The sequence below is a fragment of the Arvicola amphibius genome, chromosome 8 (assembly GCF_903992535.2).
Source record: "Arvicola amphibius chromosome 8, mArvAmp1.2, whole genome shotgun sequence".
NCBI lineage: Eukaryota > Metazoa > Chordata > Mammalia > Rodentia > Cricetidae > Arvicola > Arvicola amphibius.
In genome coordinates this window covers 32125471-32144918 of record NC_052054.1, presented here as the reverse complement: position 1 = coordinate 32144918, position 19448 = coordinate 32125471, and the positions used below count along the sequence as shown (strand labels likewise).

The 19448-nt window shown below is 40.2% G+C and overlaps 1 protein-coding gene across 1 annotated transcript in view; it reads right to left on the bottom strand.

Moving 5' to 3' along the window:
• Positions 1-2209: 2209 nt before the first annotated feature.
• Positions 2210-19448, bottom strand: part of Moxd1 (monooxygenase DBH like 1) — a 76512-nt gene continuing 59273 nt past the window's right edge. The window contains exons 8-12 of the mRNA XM_038340518.1: positions 18909-19100; positions 16804-16863; positions 13402-13544; positions 2868-3036; positions 2210-2374 (exon numbers count right to left, since the gene is read on the bottom strand). Of these exons, the coding sequence (XP_038196446.1) occupies positions 2210-2374; positions 2868-3036; positions 13402-13544; positions 16804-16863; positions 18909-19100 (729 nt within the window). The remainder of the gene's footprint in view (positions 2375-2867; positions 3037-13401; positions 13545-16803; positions 16864-18908; positions 19101-19448) is intronic.

Genomic DNA, 19448 nt, shown 5'->3' with positions numbered 1-19448 from the left:
ATTCCTCTTTTACTAACTCAGTTATAGAGCCATACTCAGAGGTATGAGGACTTTTCTTATAAGAAAGCTAATGGTGCTTACTATACAGAAAACCAGAAATAGCCTTCGTGTTCTGTAGTGAGTCTGGTTAAAGCAAACTGTGCAACATGATTGTTTCTGTTTCCAAATGTCCTTTCATTGGTTTCTGTGGCCATTAGGATCAGGGTCAGGTTAAGGCTGCTCAATCTATCTGCTGCCTCTGTTGAGGATGTTGGTCTTCTCAGTGCTAGGACCCCTCCTGGACCCTTTCAGAAAAATGTGGTTATCTAATGCCCGCTCAACCACGGTGAATTCTGAATTTCATTATTCACATCTCCCTTACATACCAAAGCAGAGGTTATTTCATTTGTTTGGATTTCATATTTCCTTAAGTGTTAGGTTTTTCAACCTGACGACCTTAGGAAGCAGCTAATGTTGTGCTGGCTTAGTCCAAGACAGCATCACAAAGACCATGAAAAAGAAGCACAGGCCATATAAGAAAGTATTAAACAATTTCGGACTTAATGAGCACTGTAAAGAATTCCCCCTACATAACCTCGCCTATTACCAGCCTATATGTGATTCCTCAAAGCCATATATAGTCATAAGAAAACCCTCGGGGAGCAACAATGCCAGCTTTGTGGTTAGCAATGGCAGTGGAAAGAGTTCTCCTGGCCTGGCTCCTCACAAGCCAGCTCCCCAAACTCTTTGTTCTTTTATGGTTGGGTGTGCTCCTGTTCCTTACCAAGAACAATGACAATAAATATAGTACCGCTTCATTTACCATGGAAATCATTTGGTTTTGATACCTCAGATCCAGAAATTCTGAAGTAAAATTAAACATGAAATTTCAACCAGGGGTTATCTGAGGTAATATCTGCATATTTCTTACGCAAATATCCAAATGAAAAAAGTCATAGATTCTGCTATAAAATATTTGTACAAAAAAGAAATAAAGCCAATCACAGAATATATCAATAGTTCCACACATTGAAAAATTCATGAATCAAGAAGCAAACACTCTAAAACATAATATTTATTTAAATGACAATATAGCTTATGTTTGGAGGTCAGAAAGGGCTTAAAGTGGAAAAATTACAGTTCCTCAGCCGCTTTTGGTGACATCAGTACACAATCACTTGGTTCCCTCAAGGACCACATAACGAAACCATACAAAAACTTGAATTCCATTAAGTTTATTAATATGATCTGAACATGGATCACATAGATGAGGAAAGGAGACATAAAACAAAATGTAACTAGCTAGTACAAACAGACCAAAAAAGTGATAAGATCTTCAGTCGGTGGGAATTTTATATTGGAAGTCAGTCCATCAACTAATATAAAAATAAATCTATCATAGGAAATATGATTCAGATTGAGCCAGTGTGTAACACCCAGCGGTGAGGAACCTTACAGGCCCCACGGCTTCCTGTCTGCTCACCCTGTCTGCTCTGCTTTGGAATCCCATCTAGGCCCCTTCATAGCAAAGGATTTGCAGCCATCTCTATTTTTTTCTTAGCCTACAATCAGCCACCACCTTCTCTACATTTATCAAAATCTCTTTCAAGGGTGCTAAAGAGTTTAAGAAAAAATTCAGCCGAGCAGTACTGCAGAGACAGGGAGATACTTTGATGTGGGTTTGGGTACCAACAGGATCAGACAAGTGAGGAAACAGGAGCGGTACCACCTAAAAGCACTGAGGTCAGAGGTCACAGAGAACACAGGGGGTGGGCAACGTCAGAGGGAGTAGGGCTGTGCTCACACTTGCAAGTTACATCTAGGATGGAGGATGGAGTACAGAGTAATTTACAAGCATTCCTCTGATGCTGCTGATGAAAAGAAGGATGGGTATCAGGCTGAACAATGGGTACTGGAATAACACAGAATGTGGAAAAAAAATGAAAGATTCTTTTCTTTCTACTTGACTTCTCAAACTTTCAAAGCAATTTAGTCGGGTCTGTTTCATTTTACTAATCATAGACACAGAACATCTGCTTTTATAAGGAAACCCTTGAGAACCACAGTGACATTGTCCGGGTACCCTGCGGAGGAAAATGGAGGGAGTGTGCATACTGAAAGTCTCGGTGCTCTTCACACCTGTCTCTTGGGGCCCAACGTGAACATAGTCTTTAACCTGACTTTAAAGGCAGTCTCTGATTCCAGACTCTAGCATCACCAATTACAGCAGTCACAAGCCCCGGGTGTCCAGCATACTTCCAAGAAACAGAGAACACACGAGCAACCTGAAGGAGAAAACGCCATGCAGAGGAGCAGAAGCTGACATGGCACACACCAACGGTTCTGCTTTATAAGGCCTTTTGATATCAGGAGGTAACGCTGTCATCCCTTGAATCTGAAAAAAGAATAGAGACAGTCCCTGTGAGCAGCTGTGTAAGAGCCGGGCTGAGGCATGAAGGAGAGTGACCCCCACTGCTTATATATTTTAACACTCCACCCCCAGTTGGTAGAACTGCTTAGGAAGGATTAGAAGGTGCAGCTTTGTTGGAGTGTTTTAATCAAGGGGAGGAGGCTTTGAGGTTTCAAAAGCCCATGCTAGTCCCAGTTAGCAGCTCTTTCTGTTTCTCTCTCTCTCCCTCCCTCCCTCCCTCCCTCTCTCCCTTTCCCTCTCCTTCTCCCTCTCCCTCTCCCTCTCTCTCTCCCTTTCCCTCTCTCTCTCTCAGATGTTCATCATCTCAGATGTTCTCTGAGCAAGCTAACATGATCAAGCAGGAAAGGACACCCAGACCACTGATCAATGGATGGGAATCTGAAGCCTAGATTTTCCTCTATGGCATTCAGGCCAACTGTGACAACCAGGTTCCCAGAGGATGAAAAGCGGGGCTTACCGACCACTCCGCATTGTCTGTCTTTGAACATCTCACATTCACAGGCAGGCTAAGGACCAGTTTATTGAAAGAGAGTCCTTCTTTTTTAGTCCATTTGAATTTGTTCATTGCATCCATGAAAGAAAGGTTTTTATATTGCTTCGGGCTTTTGATAATGAAAGGCCATGTCCTGAAATTAAATAATCACAACTGCATTCAGTGCATCACATGACAGCAGAGTATATTTTGTATTTCCTGTAATTTTCAACATTCTAACATAGACTTCTTGCTTGCTCATTTTTTAAATAGAAGAATAATTCCATATAAAGCATTTATGAACTCATAGGTGCCTTTCTGTATTCTTTTTCCTTATACATGTATCTATTTTATGTGTATGAGTGCTTGGGCTGCCTACATGCATGTCTACCGTGTGCAGACCTAGTGCCAAGGGAGGCTGGAACACGGGTCAGATTCCCTGAAAGTGGAGCATTATGGATAGCAGTGAACTCTCATTTGTGTGCTGAGGAACAAACCTGGGTTTCCTGAAAGGCAAGAGCTCTTACCTGCTTAATGGGCTCTCAGGCTAACAAATGAAGAGGCTTTTAAAGGAGTAATTTGTTTTTCTTTAGAGAAAACTGGTCATTACTTTTACTTTGATTGCTTCAGGTGAAATTATAGGCAATCTTTATTTATATTTTTCAGTTTCCCACACTGATCAAATTTTGTGGCCAGGAAGTTTGTTTTGATCTTAGATTCTTTTGTTCAAATTTTCTTTGTTCTTAAGAATTTCATATACACATACAACAAAATACAATCATATACATATATGATCACCCCATGCTCCAACACATCCCCTTCCAAATTCATGTATTTTCCTTATCTTTTGTTTGCAACCCACTAAGTCCAGTTATTGCTGTGTACATGTACATGGATGTAGGGCCGTCCATCAAAGCATGGGAATCCAGCAAGTGTTAGATACATCATTTTGCTGCAGAATGCTTTCCCAGGGTTTGAAAACTCCAGCTAACATTGTAGTCTAACCAGTGAGTATGAGTTTGTGAATGGGACGACACTACTAATGATATAGGAAAGGATATTGCAGGTTCTTGGAAGTCGCTGCGACAGGAATAAACTCCTCAGTGTCCTGAGGAAAAGCCTCTCCAGGGCGTCCTGCTCTGGTTGCTGGAGGATAAACACAAAAGATTTCGAACTGAATCAGGCACTTAAGTTTGCACTGAAGCCATACGTGGTGACAGGTGCCTACAACCCCAGCACTCAAGGAGACAGGGAGATAGGTAAAAAGATCAGGGTCAACCTTTGCTACACAGTGAGTTCAAGAGAAGCCTAGGCTACATGTGATTCTGTCTTAAAAAAGAATTTGCTGGTTGGGTGGTTGTGGCAAGTGCATTTAATCTCAGCACTCAGGGGGCAGAGGCAGGCAGATCGCTGTAGGTTCAAGGCTGGCCTGGTCTACAGAGTGAGTTCCAGGACAGTCAGGGCTGTTACACAGAGAAACCTGTCTTGAAAAACCTAAACAAACAAATAAAGGAATTAACTCAGAAAATTATGCTTCACACCCAATATACTCTGCTTTCATGGGTACCTTAAAACACACACACACACACACACACACACACACACACACACACACATGATTATAAATGCCAAAGCAAGAAGAGCTAACAGGAAAGTATCTTAGCCAGCTTGAAAAGATATTCAAGAGACAGCTTCCCTTCCAGGCTGCGTATTATTGATTCCTAGACAAAGAAAGGTATAACTGTTTACACATCCAAAACTTTACATTAATTTATTCATCGTTGTTACATGGGATTATCATGAGGGACCAATATGTGTCAGATACCGTGACAGCCCCAAATGATGATTTAGGGATTGCCAGTAGTCACGGATAATCATGGCCAGCTGCTGAATCCACGGTTTAAATAAAGGTCCTCACGCTCTGTTCACTTGTTTGTTACCACCTTCTTTCTAACCTGGATAACCCCCCTGGACGTTATCTCTTCAACAAGAAACACAAACCTTATGAATCTGTGGAGGGTATAAAAGTAATATTTTTGTCACAAAATTGAAAATTATTTTTTATCTGTTCTAAGAAGTGAGGAAAATAAGAAAAGTGGGTACTATTTTAGTAGGGTTTCTATGCTGTGGGATAAGCCCCCAGTATGCTGTGAATATGCTTTATTCTCATTGGTTAATAAAGAAGCTGCTTTGGCCTATAGCAAGGCAAAATAAGGCAAGGCGGGAAAGCCCAACAAAGTATACAGAGAGGGAAAAGGGTGGAGTTGGAGGAGGAGATGCAAGCAGCCACTGGGGAAGCAAGGTGTTACAGCAGGCAGAGCCAAGAGCCATGCGGCAAAATGTAGATTGCTAGAGATGGGTTACTTTAAGTCGTAAGAAATAGCTGGTAATAAGCCCGAGCTATAGGACAAGCATTCTGTAGTTAATATATACTAGGTTTCTGTGTGTTTATTTGGGACTGGGTGGTTGAGACAGAAAAACAAAACCTCCACCTTCAGTCCTCATCTCCCCACTTCTAATTAAAGTCAATATAACTTTGTGGAGTCTTAAATACGTTATTTCACACAATCTTTAAAGCTGAGTACTGTAATAAGAGCAACCAGCATCACATTACATTAAATATGCTGTGATGTTTTCTACAGTGTAGAATAGTTTCTAACCAAGTTGGAGTGATTTATAGCTACAACCCAGAATTGCTACAAAGCAAACTTGTCTAGAAAGAAGCCCGTTAAATTTGCATATTTTGTCATTTAGGTCTTTTACATGTAAGATAGTGGATATTAACTATTAAAATAACATTTAACTTTATAGAGACAAGGCATCTATACTGAATAAAAGAAAAATCACCTTAGTAAGTGGAAACAGGGCGGTTCAGGGGTGGGGTGGGAAGGGGAAACATCTGCCTGCAATCTCCTGAAACACCACCAGGGGGCGCCTGAACTTTTACTAAGGGCTTTGGTATGATCAGTGTGGTAAATGTGACCTTTGTCCACCTTTGCTGGCCAAAGTGAACACTGTGAGCATTCTGAAGAGCTGACTCTAAAAGTTTTGATTCTATAATAAGCCAGTAAGTTAATATTTATGGAGATTTCGCTCCAAAATAGTGAAAGCGGTAACTGCGTGTGTTGGTAGGGCAGCCAGGGAGAGAAGAACACGTGTTGGAGACAAGGCTCGAGGACTGGGAACCTGAAAATGCAGCAGTAGCATTTCTGAGCCTGTTGTCTCAGACTTTGTCTCTTCCGACCCTTCCCTTCGTAATAAATGTCCTTTTCTTCACCTCTAAGCAAAAACCATTCAAGTTTTTTAACAACACAGCTCAGGTTACTCCCTGGAGAACTGAGGAGCGAGAGGAGGGAGCATTGCAAAAGCAAATTCGCTAATTATTTGTTTGAAAAGAATAAGCTTCCTGTAAGAAGCAGTAGTGGGATTAAATAAGTAAATTAAATTAGTATAAATAAATTAATTGATTAAAATACCAAGTATCCCTGCTATTGCTGGGACTAGGGTTCATTTGGAAGAATTGAGACTGTTAGAGAAAATAAAATGGTATATGTCGGGCATGTCTACCCGGATACACATATATTTATAATCAAACGATATTATAAATAATCACTGTGGTTGATTTGAACAAATTTTGTTAATATTTTGCCTTAATTCTGATGGATAATTTTCCTTTGTAAATCGAATTTAAATTTTGAGGTACATTTTTCTTGTAACAAACACAGCAAAATTTACTGCTGCCCACTGCAATCTAGAGTGTGTTTTAGTTTTCTTTGCCAAAGGTAAGCAATAATATTTGTAAACTCAGTTCATTCAAGACGCAATGGCGTTAGGTGCGGAGTTCCTGTATCATGTAAAACCAGGTGGAAGAAAGCAACGCAGTTGTTAGATTTCAAGTCTGCCTGAACACCCACAGCTGTTTCTAAGGTCTTACTGCTAGAGTAGGCCTTGAGAAGAGGTAGAGGTGTGGGGAGAAAGTGGGTAACTTCAGCCAAGAAGCAGGGCCGGGTCCATACAGCTGAATGAATAGCCTTATAGAGTCTCCTTCCATCACACAAGTAAACATATGGTCAAAAATTAGTAAAACAAACAAGATGCTCATTAATGGACTTTCACTCCTGGCCGTGTGGAGTAACAGACACCAACTTACTGTGAAAAATGCCAGCACTCGTTAACAAAGCTGAACAGAATGTCTGGTTTAGGAGACTGGAAAACAGGAAGGAGAAAACCATGACCCTGGAGGAAATGAACACATGTCATAGTTGAACACTGTGTTCACCCAAGAGCTCTGCCGGTGAGCGCGCCCTGGGTCACAATGCAGCAAAGGAGAATTTCCAAGCAATAAATCGACAATCTCAATGAATTAAAGAGACAAACATCAGAATAAAGGAGTCTGGAAGTACTGCAAGTTTCAAAGCAGAGTTCTGAGGAGGAAGTATCAAACACAGAGATCTTTAAGTCTGTATTGGGGTAACTAAACTCACGTAATGAGACAACTAGATTAAAGATGAAATTGTACAGGATAGGCAAAGAGGAACTGGGGAACTACTTAGAAAAACAAAACAAAAACAGCACAAAACTATGATTCTGAGAGCTCCCAGAGCTGGTACACATACCAGTTCCAGCTAGCCAGAGCAGAGAATCTTTGCTGATGTCACAGGTATCGAGTGACATCTCAGAGAACCATCTCAGAGACCTAAGAGTGGATCAGGCCTTAGTAGAAAAGATAAGTGGCCTTAAACATTCATTCTAGAGTCACGCCGACAACAATGTTAAGGAATTAGAGAAAGTATAGTGCTAAGCAACACAAAATATAAACATATAGTCAAAAATTGCTAAGCACATGAACAAGTATATAAAGATGAACCTGAATCTAACGACAAACTAGAAAAACACTAAAATCTAGAAACTGGAGAGAGACAGTTTTCAAAATTAGCATACAAAGGTATTGAAACGTAAAGGATAAATACTAGTAACAAAACAGGTGAAAACCATCTACACTGAAAACGATAAGGAAAACTACCCTCAAAACTGCTGAGGAAAATGAGGAAATGCTCCAAGGTGTGGAGCGTACTATGTTCATGGAGTAGATTTCCTACAGCTAACATGCCAGTCTTTTCCAGTTGATCCGGGGACTCCATATAACCCATATAACTCTCCCTCCGTCTTGATGTTGGCTTGCTTGCTTGTTTTCAAGTTTCTTGTTCAGGGACAGAAACAGGGGCTGATAGATTGCTAATTGGGAATGTCTGCCTTTTATTTGGTGGCTAATGGCTCACTTTGTATATCCTGAGCTTTCTGTAATGTTTCCAATCAGAGGGTTTTTTTTTTTTAAAGAGTTTTATTTGGGTGTTTGCTTTAAAAATTTGACTAAATTGTCTTAATCTGATATGTGAAAATATAATGAGCCTAGACAATAAAATTAATTTGGGAAGGGGTGATGGCAAGTGGGGGTTTGCAGACTGTATTCTCCTATTTAAAGGCCTCCTCTAGGACCGCAGAAATCAAATGTATGCTAAAGTAAACACAGCCATGAACGCAGCCCAGGCCAGAGTCAGCATATGCTCAAATGGCTGTGCAACAAAAACTCTAAATTTGCAGCTTTTAGGCCTGCAAGATGGCTCAGCAGGTAAATGCCACCGAGCTTGACAACCTGAATTCTATCCCTAGGGACCATATGGTGGAAAGAAATAACTGACTTCTTGTAAGTTGTCCTAACACACACATACACACACACCCCTAAATAACCTAAATAAATAATATAAAAAAACTTAAGGCAGTTTTCTTTCACCAAATGGTTCTTGATATTTATTTGAAAAACAAATTTGCTTTGAATTTGCCTTGTGCTATAAGAAAAATCTATTCAAAATAAATCATCACTCTAAATGTAAAAGTTAAACTTTAAAGTCCCAGAGAGGAAAATATTTACAATGTATAGTTTGCAAAGACTTCTTGAAGGGGATTTCAAAAAATCAAAACAAGACACGAAATGATAGAAGGGACCTCAGAAAAACAGTTAAAATAAACTTAGAGACCGAGAGACATTATCCACGGTTCAGTGTCTGACATAAGATGAATATCCATAGCAAAAAGAGCTCTTATAATTCAATAAGAAAACAAATGATTTAGCTTAACAATACATGAAAAGTAAATTGTAAAAGTAAAAAGAATCACACAGACAGACTCATAAATGACTTAAGGGAACAAACTTTCTTTCTGTAATTTTGAAGATTAACCTTAGAGTACTCTAGGAATGAAACATGCCAAACAACAGAATGATGAACTGGAAAAAGTCAGGCTTGGTCCTAGTACCCCTTGCTGTGGTCTGAATGTTTGTATTTCACTGAAATTGTATTTCCACAGTGATGAGCCTTTAGGAAGTGATTGGTCCAGGAGAATATTACTTGGCAAGAAAATGGTATGGAATGAAACAGCCACAAATGCAGAAGAATCTCAGAATCACTATTAATAAAGGAACCTTGACACAGATGCACATGTGATAGCCACACTTATATAAAATGCAAGAAAAAAATTAACATATAGTGACATATAGCAGATTTTCAGCTTCCCAGAACTTTAAGGAGGAGATGGGATTACCAGCCTCTTTATCTTGTAATTGGGTAGGATAAGTGTGATATTAATGGAATTTTCTGAGACTACATTTAAATAGGTACACTTTCAAATTACTATTATTATTAATTTTAAATTATGCCTCCAAACAATTGACACAAAACATAAACACATTAGCTGGAAGCAGAAAAACAAAAACAAGATGCAGCATGACGTCATACCTTTCTGATTGTTAATGAATATTAATGAATTGTTACTCTCTCAGTAATGCACAACCCTGGAGGAAGACTGAAAGAAACACAGCCAGATGGAGTCTCCTAGACAGAAGGCAGTCTCCAGGTTAGCAAAAGACTGGACATTTCTGTCCAAGGCCGACACGATCCTCCATGAAAATGATTCAGCCCAGCAGAGAGACAGTGGCTTCCAACAGTAGTAATAAATCCACAGCCCAGACAACGCACACATTCAACCAGGGAGCAGCCAGTCCCACCCTACAACCCTTTCCTCTCAAAATATGTGTGCAGAAAATGACTCATCTAATCCCCCAGCTGCGGTGTGGCAAGAAGAAAGCCTAGGTTCAAATATGTTTGATGAGGTTTTGGACAGAAGCCCTCAGAATAAGCAAGAAGTGAGATGGGAACCATGAAACCACAAGGCTAAAGAAAATCACATGGCACAACTTATAAAAGACTCATAAAATATAAATTAAAGGGGTTTATAGAGATTGCTCAGTGGTTAAGAGTATGTATCGCCTCTCTAGGGGACACAAGTTCAATTCCCAGCACCCACGCATGGCAGCTCCCTACTGCCTATAGCTCCAGCTCCAGGGTCCTGACACCTGTGGCCTTTGTGAGAAACTACACCCATATGCACATACCCTCCCCCATACACATAATTAAACACAATAAAAGCAAATCTTTAAAAATACAGGAAAGCTGAACTCAGAACAAAGTGGGAACCAATGAAAGTGGACAAAGTTATAGACATTGTCTCCTCTTGTAGTTGATTTTAATTAATAATGTGGATTTAATGAATTTAATTGAATTATTAAAACCTCAAGTAGAAGTTATAGAGCAGTATAAAAGATGAGCAGAGCCTCATCGACAGACTACAGAGCAAGAGGCAGCAGGACTGTCATGTGTAAAACACTGTATCTCAGTCTCTTTTTCCTATAAAGAAAACATTTCATTAAAAAAGAAGAAAACATCTGGGGAAAATTCTAAATTAGATTAGAAAATATAGATACAATACAAGAAAATGAAACACTATTTTTCTGGGTAATGATAGCCCACAGCTAACTTTGTTTTGGAAAGTAATTCTTTCTTCCATTCCAAGTGGTAAGAACTCAAATATAGCATTTCTGGGGGAGCTAGAAGTTAGGGACACTGGGAAAACTTAATCATGCAGTGAGAGGAATCTGGAGAGATGCTCATTCCAAGGTGAGCATAAAGGATGGAGCAAGGGGCGTCCATTCATTTGTAAACATACAGCTATGTGTTTTTTACATTTTTGTTAATAAACACACAGTTAGGAAATTTCCTGTTAAGGGCGTAGAATGCATTCTAAAGAGAAAAATGGACTTGAAGTAAGGAGCGATATGATATATGACTATTTGGTAAGCTAGAGGTATAAGTCAGTGGTACATCCCTTGCCTACCATGTGCCAGGCTCCGAGTCTGATCTCCAACATTGCAATGCATCAACATGCATGCTTGAACACATACAAAGACCCACACATGAGTGCCAAAATCCAGTCATCCAAATATTTAAACAAACCATACCCTTATGTTTCCGGAGATTAAACTTAGGTTCTCACTTGACTGGTAACAAGTGCCTTTGCCCGTTGATTCTCCTCATTGCCCCCATCCTAGTAGTTTTTTAAAATCACATTTTATATGTTGTTTTGATGTCTATTAAAAACATATTAATCCTATGTACTTTTGTCTAATTACATCACACTTTCTTTTTGGAAGATGTGAGCTTTTAGGAAGCTCTTCCATGCATAGATAGTGACGGGTATATTGAACTGTGAACCCTAATTCTCCCATTGACGATATACTGCTCAGTGTCGAATAGTTTCCTCAATGCAGTTTCTGCTTTCTCCTCTATAGCACTGCAGCCCCATGTCCTGCTCTACCAACTGGAATTATGTACAAGTAGGTTACACTAAATCATGCGTGTGAGCACACTCAGTAGCGGCTACTCACTTCACACAGGCGTTTGTGATTAGTATTTAGCGAGAACTGGACTATGCCTTCGGCTCTCATGGTCACAGCGTGGCATGAAAAGGAGGAGGAAAGCGTTCATCCACATGATGAGCAAGAAAGCACTTAGTTTACGATTTCTAATCCTTGTGTTATTTGGAACAGAGATTATAGTTTCTTTGACTATCTGTGTTTTATTATGTCTTCATTAAATGCCTTTCATCCTGTTCTTAAAAACACTCTCAAAAAAACTGTGTATATTTTCGTTCAATTGCATCAGTCTTTTTCTTTCTGAAAGTCCGAATTCTCAGAAAGATTTTCCTCTTAAGGCAAATTACACCATCTATGAATTTCCACCAACCATCCATGCTTTGTACCAATGTCCCTGAGAACACATACTTCTTTTCAGCATCTCCTGCAACCATCCTTAGCATGATGTCATGCCTAGATCCAAGGTGCCCTTGGCTTCCAATGGACAGTCGCCGTAATTTCTTGATCAGTCCTCTTGTTGCATCTTACCCTCCTGTGTTCCTTTCTTCTCACCGTAGCCAAATAGACTTTGCTTCTGTCCCATTGTGGCTTCTTTCTGTACTTCTCATAACGGCCGCAGTGGCCCAGGCTACTTCTGACTCCCCCATCCTCACACAGTCTCTGCCACTCTCCACTCTGCTCCAGCCAAAGGCATGGTCTTGTTCATTCTCACACCCGCCAGAATCCTGACACTCATCACTCTCTTTTCTCTGCATACAATACATTTGCTAGCTTTCTGTCCCCGGCTCCTCAGCCTGTGTGTCCCTGCTCAGATGTCACCTTCCCAGAAAGGTTTTGACTCTTCTCTTGGCAAAGTTGCTCATTTCCTTCCTTATTTTTTCTGTTTTATAATAACCACTACTATTTAAAATTTAATGTCTCTCTGTTTGTCTATTCCATCCCCCAAATCTCTAGAATATAATAACCTTAAGAGGGGAAGAAAAGTCTTCGTATTTAATTATACTGGTTTCTATGATATGCAGTCATACTGTGTTTACAGAACAAGCCTGAAACTGCTCTTCACAAACACCCGCTTCTTAGCTATCCATGGAGGCACACATCCAGAATCCTAGCACCTGGGAGGAGGAGGCAGGAAGATCGCCAGTTTGAAGTCAACCCAAATCATGCAGGAAGGCCCTGTCTAAAGTCTGACCACAAGGTTCACTTTCGGCTATGTGCTATCAACTTAAATAGTTGGCAGTTTTCTAGAATGGTAGAAAACTTCCTCTAACGTATCAGAAGGGTCAGCATGATAGTCAATGTGCTTCATACTGAACACCTGCTTTCTACTGTCAAGTCTGAAAATCACCATGCATCAGGCAGACAGCACTGCAGGAGCATCCCCAGTAAGAAGCCCAGGCACAGCCACTCTATGGAACACTTCTAGGAGAAATCCCTTCAGGGACATTATGGCAACTGGATGTGTACTCCCTGTGGCTACCTGGACAGGCCACTGGGAGACTGGGTGCCCTGAACTTTGCCTTCTCCATTGTTCATTCCTCTTTATCTCTTCCCTGCAAGAACTGTATCCAGCTAATGGCTGGATCCTTTAGGTCTTCCTAGTCATCAGTGATCCCCAGGGTACTGTGCAAGAACGTGGACAGAGCAACCAAGATACTCACTCACTCTCCCAGTTTCCAAGCAATTAGAAAGAACAGCACATAAAGTAGCCCATAATGTCACAGTATGGAGAAGCCTAAACCCCACTGCACTCACGTGACGGGTCTGTAGATGTCCTTCACGCCAATGAAGTGCAGCTGTTCCATGATGTCCGGGATGCTGGCGCAGCGGGTCAGGTTAATTCTCGGGTAGTAAAGAAGGTACGAGAGACACATTTCATTCCTGGTGCTTAGTCCTCCCTGAAAAGTGGAGACAATTTATTTTCTTATGTTTCTCCCAGATCTCTCACACACAGGACACAAAGTTGACAGTGTCGTGCAGCTCCGCAGCACTGAAATACATTGGGTCTCTATCATTCACAAGCAACCACTCATTGTTATTTCTTGTGGTACTGAGGATCAAATTCAGGCCTCATAGTTGGTGGACAGACCACTAAACTCTAGCCCAGGTCTCTTCTTAAAAATCTTTATTATGGGCTCTCGCTATGTTACTAGGGTTGGCCTTGAACTCACAGTCCTTATGCCTCTGCCTCTCATGTAGATGGCTTGAAAATTACTAACTTAAAGGACTCGACTTTCAAAAATATTGAAGTATTAAAAATTAATATTATTTCTATCTCTTTAAAGGGTGCCTTTCTTAGACAATCTATTAAAGTCTATAGGAGTTCTATTGATCTGACACAAACTTCTGCCACAGAAGACATTTCAGAAGTTCCTGGTGATGCTTGCATGTTACAAAACAGTTGGATGGAATTATTCAGACTTGTGAGGGTCTCATGGAGTCAAGGATGTTTTTGAACTCAGTATCCTCTTGCCTCCACCTCCAAGGTAGTGTTGGAGTGTTTTCTCAGCAAAACTGAATTTTCTATATTATTTTAGGTATATAAATATCAGCAGCTATGTGCTATGGTGGCTATGGGCAGTACATTCTAAATATAAGCAGGTAATTTTGAGGTCTGATCTCCAAAATATACAAAGAACTCAAGAAATTGGTCATCAAAAGAACAAATAGTCCAATTTAAAAAATGGAGTACAGACCTAAACAGAGAACTCTCGAAGAGGAATCTAAAATGGCTGAAAGACACTAAAGGAAATGCTCAACATCCTTAGTCATCAGAGAAATGCAAATCAAAACAACAATGAGATTCTATCTTACACCCTTAAGAATTGCCAAGATCAAAACCACTGATGACAACTTATGCTGGGAAGGTTGTGGGGTAAAGGGAACACTCCTGCATTGCTGATGGGAGTGCAAGCTAGAACAGCCCCTTTGGATATCAGTACGGCAATTTCTCCACTGTATTTTAATCAAAACTTCAAGTATCTGAAGAATCTAGGGTTGCTCTGTCCAGCTTTCAACCAAAAATTATTAAAGAAACAATGAACTGTTATTTTTGCTCAAGAAAAGGTCACTAGTCACAAAATGTGAGAAGAAACAGATGGTGGATTTAGCAAAGGCAGTAACAGTCAAGTAACTGAAGTCAAGTATGATCAAACTGGGGGAAGAGCTCGAGAGCGCCATTAAGAGGAGGAAACCCAGTCTAATGAGGGTTCAAGAGATGAAGGCCCACAAGGCGAGTTTAACAGCATACTCGCTATGCCCTAGGGAAGAACTACTGAATTTTAGAACTAATTGATAAAATTAACTCAAATAACAGGAGGATACTTATTAAAAGACATTTCTTTTTCTTATGATAGGCAGTTGATCACGCCAGCATCCTTCCTCATTTATCTGTCTATCTGCAGCCACATTTCCAGATGTTGGGTGAGTAGGTTTGTTGCAGGGATTCGAACTGAAAGCCCACACCACCCTGAATCAGTCACCGCAGCTGTGCTGCGAAGCAAGGCTTGCGTTAGCTCACGCCCCACCTCACTCTCTTCCGCAATCTTTCCTATTCTTGACCCTTCACTCCTCCAAGTTTACTTTTGATGCAAAAAAAAAAAAAAAACTAAAACAGCAAACATTTTTTGTAAAAATGAAACAAGAGAGGATCTTAGTGGTGACTAGGCAGAGGTTTATTAATTAGCATACCAACCCCCCCAAATCATGAAATTTCCCTGAATTACTTTTACTGGAATTACATGAATTTATAGACCCCTTCCTTTTATTTAGTTTTTCCTTTTTAAGTTTTATTGATTTTTTTTTAAAAAATTTTATTGCTGTATATTAATTTGTATGCTGTACTGAGTTTAACAGGGGTATTTTATATAAATGTGTAACATACTTTGAACATACTGTCCATGAAGACAGTGTCTCTTAATTTCTTTAGCTGTTATTTACTGTCTCATACAAATATTTATATTTTTATCTACAAGATTAAGCATGGCTAATGTTGGATTTTATTTCTAAGTAACTTCTTATTTTCAATTATTTAACCTCGAGATTGCTCTTTGACAGTAAACTGCAATTGGGGTTAAATATAAACTTGGGGATCTTGGATGTGTTTTGCTGTCTCATCTTTTCCTTTGTAGTCCTTATAGTCCTTTGTTCATTCTTTGCCATGAGGCACTATGACGTTTCAGCACAACACCCAACAGAGGCAGTAATACAATAATGACCCTGCATTCTTCAAAAAATGTGAAAAAATATTTTAACATTTGATTTAAGATCAGCTAGAGATTTGATCATAGCTAACTTCAATCTAGATATGTCATTGATCCAGGTAAGGCAGTTCTCTCCTGTTCCTGGCTACAACCTTTTTCTTCCCCCGAGGCTTAAAGGTTTTAGGAAGATTTTCTCCGATTCTTTTAGAGAAGCCATATCTTTTTCTTTCAGCCTCTTAACTGGCAGGATGTATTTTCTGATTTTTCAACTTCATATTCTCTATCTGATCCCAAACCACTTATAACAGATTTCTAAAACAGGATGTAATCAGTTGGTATTTTGCCAAACAATCAGTCAGTATATTGGCCTAGTTCATGCCTTTGTATATATATATATATATATATATATATATATATATATATATCTTTGGAGTGAAGATTGTGGTCTCTTGATAAAATAAGCTGGTGGGAGATGACATCTACTTGTGTTTCTAGCAGAGACCAAGCAAGGCATGAAATATCTGTTTCCTGAGAGTTTGGCAGAAGTCCCCAGTAAATCTGTTGGGATTGGACGTCTCGTTGGGTCGGAAGCTCTGAGTTAATGTGCTTTGTTGTTCCTTTTGAAGTCTGGATTTATCTAAGCGAATAAGTGAACACCCAGGCAGGCCCAAGTAATGTAGAGACTAGTTAGGGCCTTGTCTATTTGATGAGGATGAAGATAAGGAGAGACAGCTTTCCCAAAGCACCAGGAAATTACAGCATAATCTTTTCCGTAGCGCCGCCAGGTTTTTGAAGTCTGGTAAGACACTAACGCAGCTCTTGCTTCCCCACTATGATGCTTCATGATGAAGACCTTCAGAGTTTTGTTTCAAGATAGGAATGGACTTCTCAACTTCAAAATTAAAGGTTATTTCTTCCTCTCTTTAACTGAACTTTAAGAATAATATCTTCTTACCCAAGTCATCCCAGATCGGTCCTTGGTGTTGTACCGACATTCAGTAATCAGGTTATCTCCCTGAAATCAAAGCAAGCACCTTCAGGTTAGCGTTGATGCCATTTTGTCTATCTAATCTGTCTAATTGTTAGGTCAACAGTTTGTAGGTACTGCATGAGAATGCATGACAGTTTGATTCAGATGTTGATATGCTTAACCATAGTGTGTTAGCGTAATCCGCAAGAAGGCAAACAAGGGGACGCTTTAAGTTCAGACCAGACTCTCCAGTATTCTAGCCAGACACCTAGGTAAGAAACTGAACAATCCGGACACAATTTTTTTCATCTGAGCACAGTGATTAGAAATAGTACTTACTTTGCACAGCTCTTTGGAGGAGATTTGATGGTATAATTAGTATTCATTCTTTAGTAGAGATTAACATGTAATGAAATAGAAGTCAAGATCCTAACTGTGATTAGTTCCGCACCCATGGTCATCCCTAAAGCTCTTTAGTGATGTTCTTCTTTTTACTATTATTAGTAGTAATTTATTATCTTAGTGTTGTTTCAACTTTTTAACATTACAGCCGACATGAAGAATGATGACATTTTTATAGCTTCCCGCCACGTAGATAGTTCTGCTGGCGTCATTTCACAAACTGTACGAGAATCTAACTTTTGAGAGCAGATTTAAAGGGCCAGCGAGATGGTTCAATGGATAAAAGTTCATGCTATCGAGTGTAACAGCCTGAGTTTAATCCTCGGGGCCCAGGAGAAGAAGGAGAAAAAGAAGCATCCTATTCAGTGCGTGGGACAACTCTTCCCGGGCTGGAGGCCGGCATCTCTGACACTAGCCCCCTGGTTTCCCTCACTGCACCTGAAGATCAGTCTCTCAACTTGAATATGGCCCTAATCACAGTGCACTTGTTAGAAAGCGGTGCGCTAGAACAGCCAGTCATGAGACGAACACAACGAGACAAAGTGTAGTATAGAATCATACCAAGTCACTCTTGCTCAAGACATCTGTCAAGGTATATAAAAATTTCTAAAAGGTGCAGTGAGTCAGAGCAATGAGTAAAGTGTTATCATTTAAAAATAAAGCCCCCCATTCTCTTCATTAGCTACTTCTGTTTACACACCTCCTTCCAACATTGTCTTCTTCCCGGCAGTTCACTTCATCCAAAAAATTCTACCGCAAGCCTCACTCACCTAGGGAAGACCTGTATGTCCCGTCAATTCACAAATTGTGTAAATATTTAACTTTTAATACTCTATATAAGGCTAGGAAATTGTATGACTACTGAGTCCGGTGGGTATAGGACAATATTTGAAGGGAGAAAATGCATCAAAAAATTAAGGAAAAATGAAAGGTTTCACTATTGTAAGACATACAATTCTCTTGGGACACCATAACCCAAAGAACTGGTACAAAGTTGGTTCATAAAGCAAAGAAGAGTTAACTATGTCTGACACCTTTCCTTGGGTTTGTGTGTGTGTGTGTGTGTGTGTGTGTGTGTACGCAAACACGTGCATGTGTGCAATCACAGATCCTGGGTGGCCACTGAGCTTCCCATCTCTGTCCCCCAACATGCCAGTCATAGGCACTCAGGGCTGTATCATTTCTACAAGATTGCTGAAGACTTGACCACAAGTCCTCTTGACAGTACAGCAAGACTCTTAACCACCGAGTCATTTCTCCAGCCCTGCTCTTCTAAAGGAAGAATTATCCTTAGGTTCATTCTTCATGAAAATGAAACTGATAAAACGTGTCCCCTCCTCAATCTATCATAACGTGCAATTTCACCATTATCGTAATTGTAACCCAAAAAGAATCACTAGTCAGGAATTAGAATCTGAACCCTTTGGTTGCTTGGTTTTGTTTTGTTTTGTTTTGTTTCTTTCTTTAATCAAGAGCTCGCATTGCCTCCAGGGGATGTTAAGAGAAGTGAATTTCCAGTTTGGGAAGCAGATCAAACGCATTCCCTCTGATGTATGCAACACCCACAGTGGGTGGCTTCAAGACTATGAACTTGATGAGCAATTCTCTTGGCTAGCAGGATCCCTACTGCATCCTGGGAGATCAGCCTCAAGACACAACATTTTCTGACAAAGAGCATGCATGCCTACTGGTAAGATTGTTTGCTCTTCTTTCAGATACTGAAACTCCTGGAAATTGAAGTCGAAATCATCATCGTAAGCCAAGGACTGCATTTCCTCCCCGTGGCGAAAATGACGCAGCCTGATGCCTCTGCCTGCCAGGTGAGCATGGAGAAGAACTGCAAACACGTGGATTCCACTTGGCTTTTCAGCTCCCAGGGCCTGTGGGACAGTGAGGAGGACCCGATTAATCCATGGAAGGCATGCTCAGACAGTTCAGGCATACTTGAGGTTCAATTGACGAAAAAAAAAAAAAGATGAAGCAATTTCAGTGAAAGGCTGAGTTGCCAAACACTTTGAATGTAGATTGTTGACTACCGCCTTTGTGCTCACCATTTGCCAGGAGAAGGAAGGGAATGGTACCAGTCCACAGTGAACTTAGCTTTCTCTTCGCTGCCATTGGTCTGTGAAGAGACCAACTGTGGCCCAGTGAAGACGACAGCTGCAGGTTGCTAACGGGAAAATGTAACCTCTCAAAAGGAGAACCTGTTCCCAGATAGAAAAGAGCAT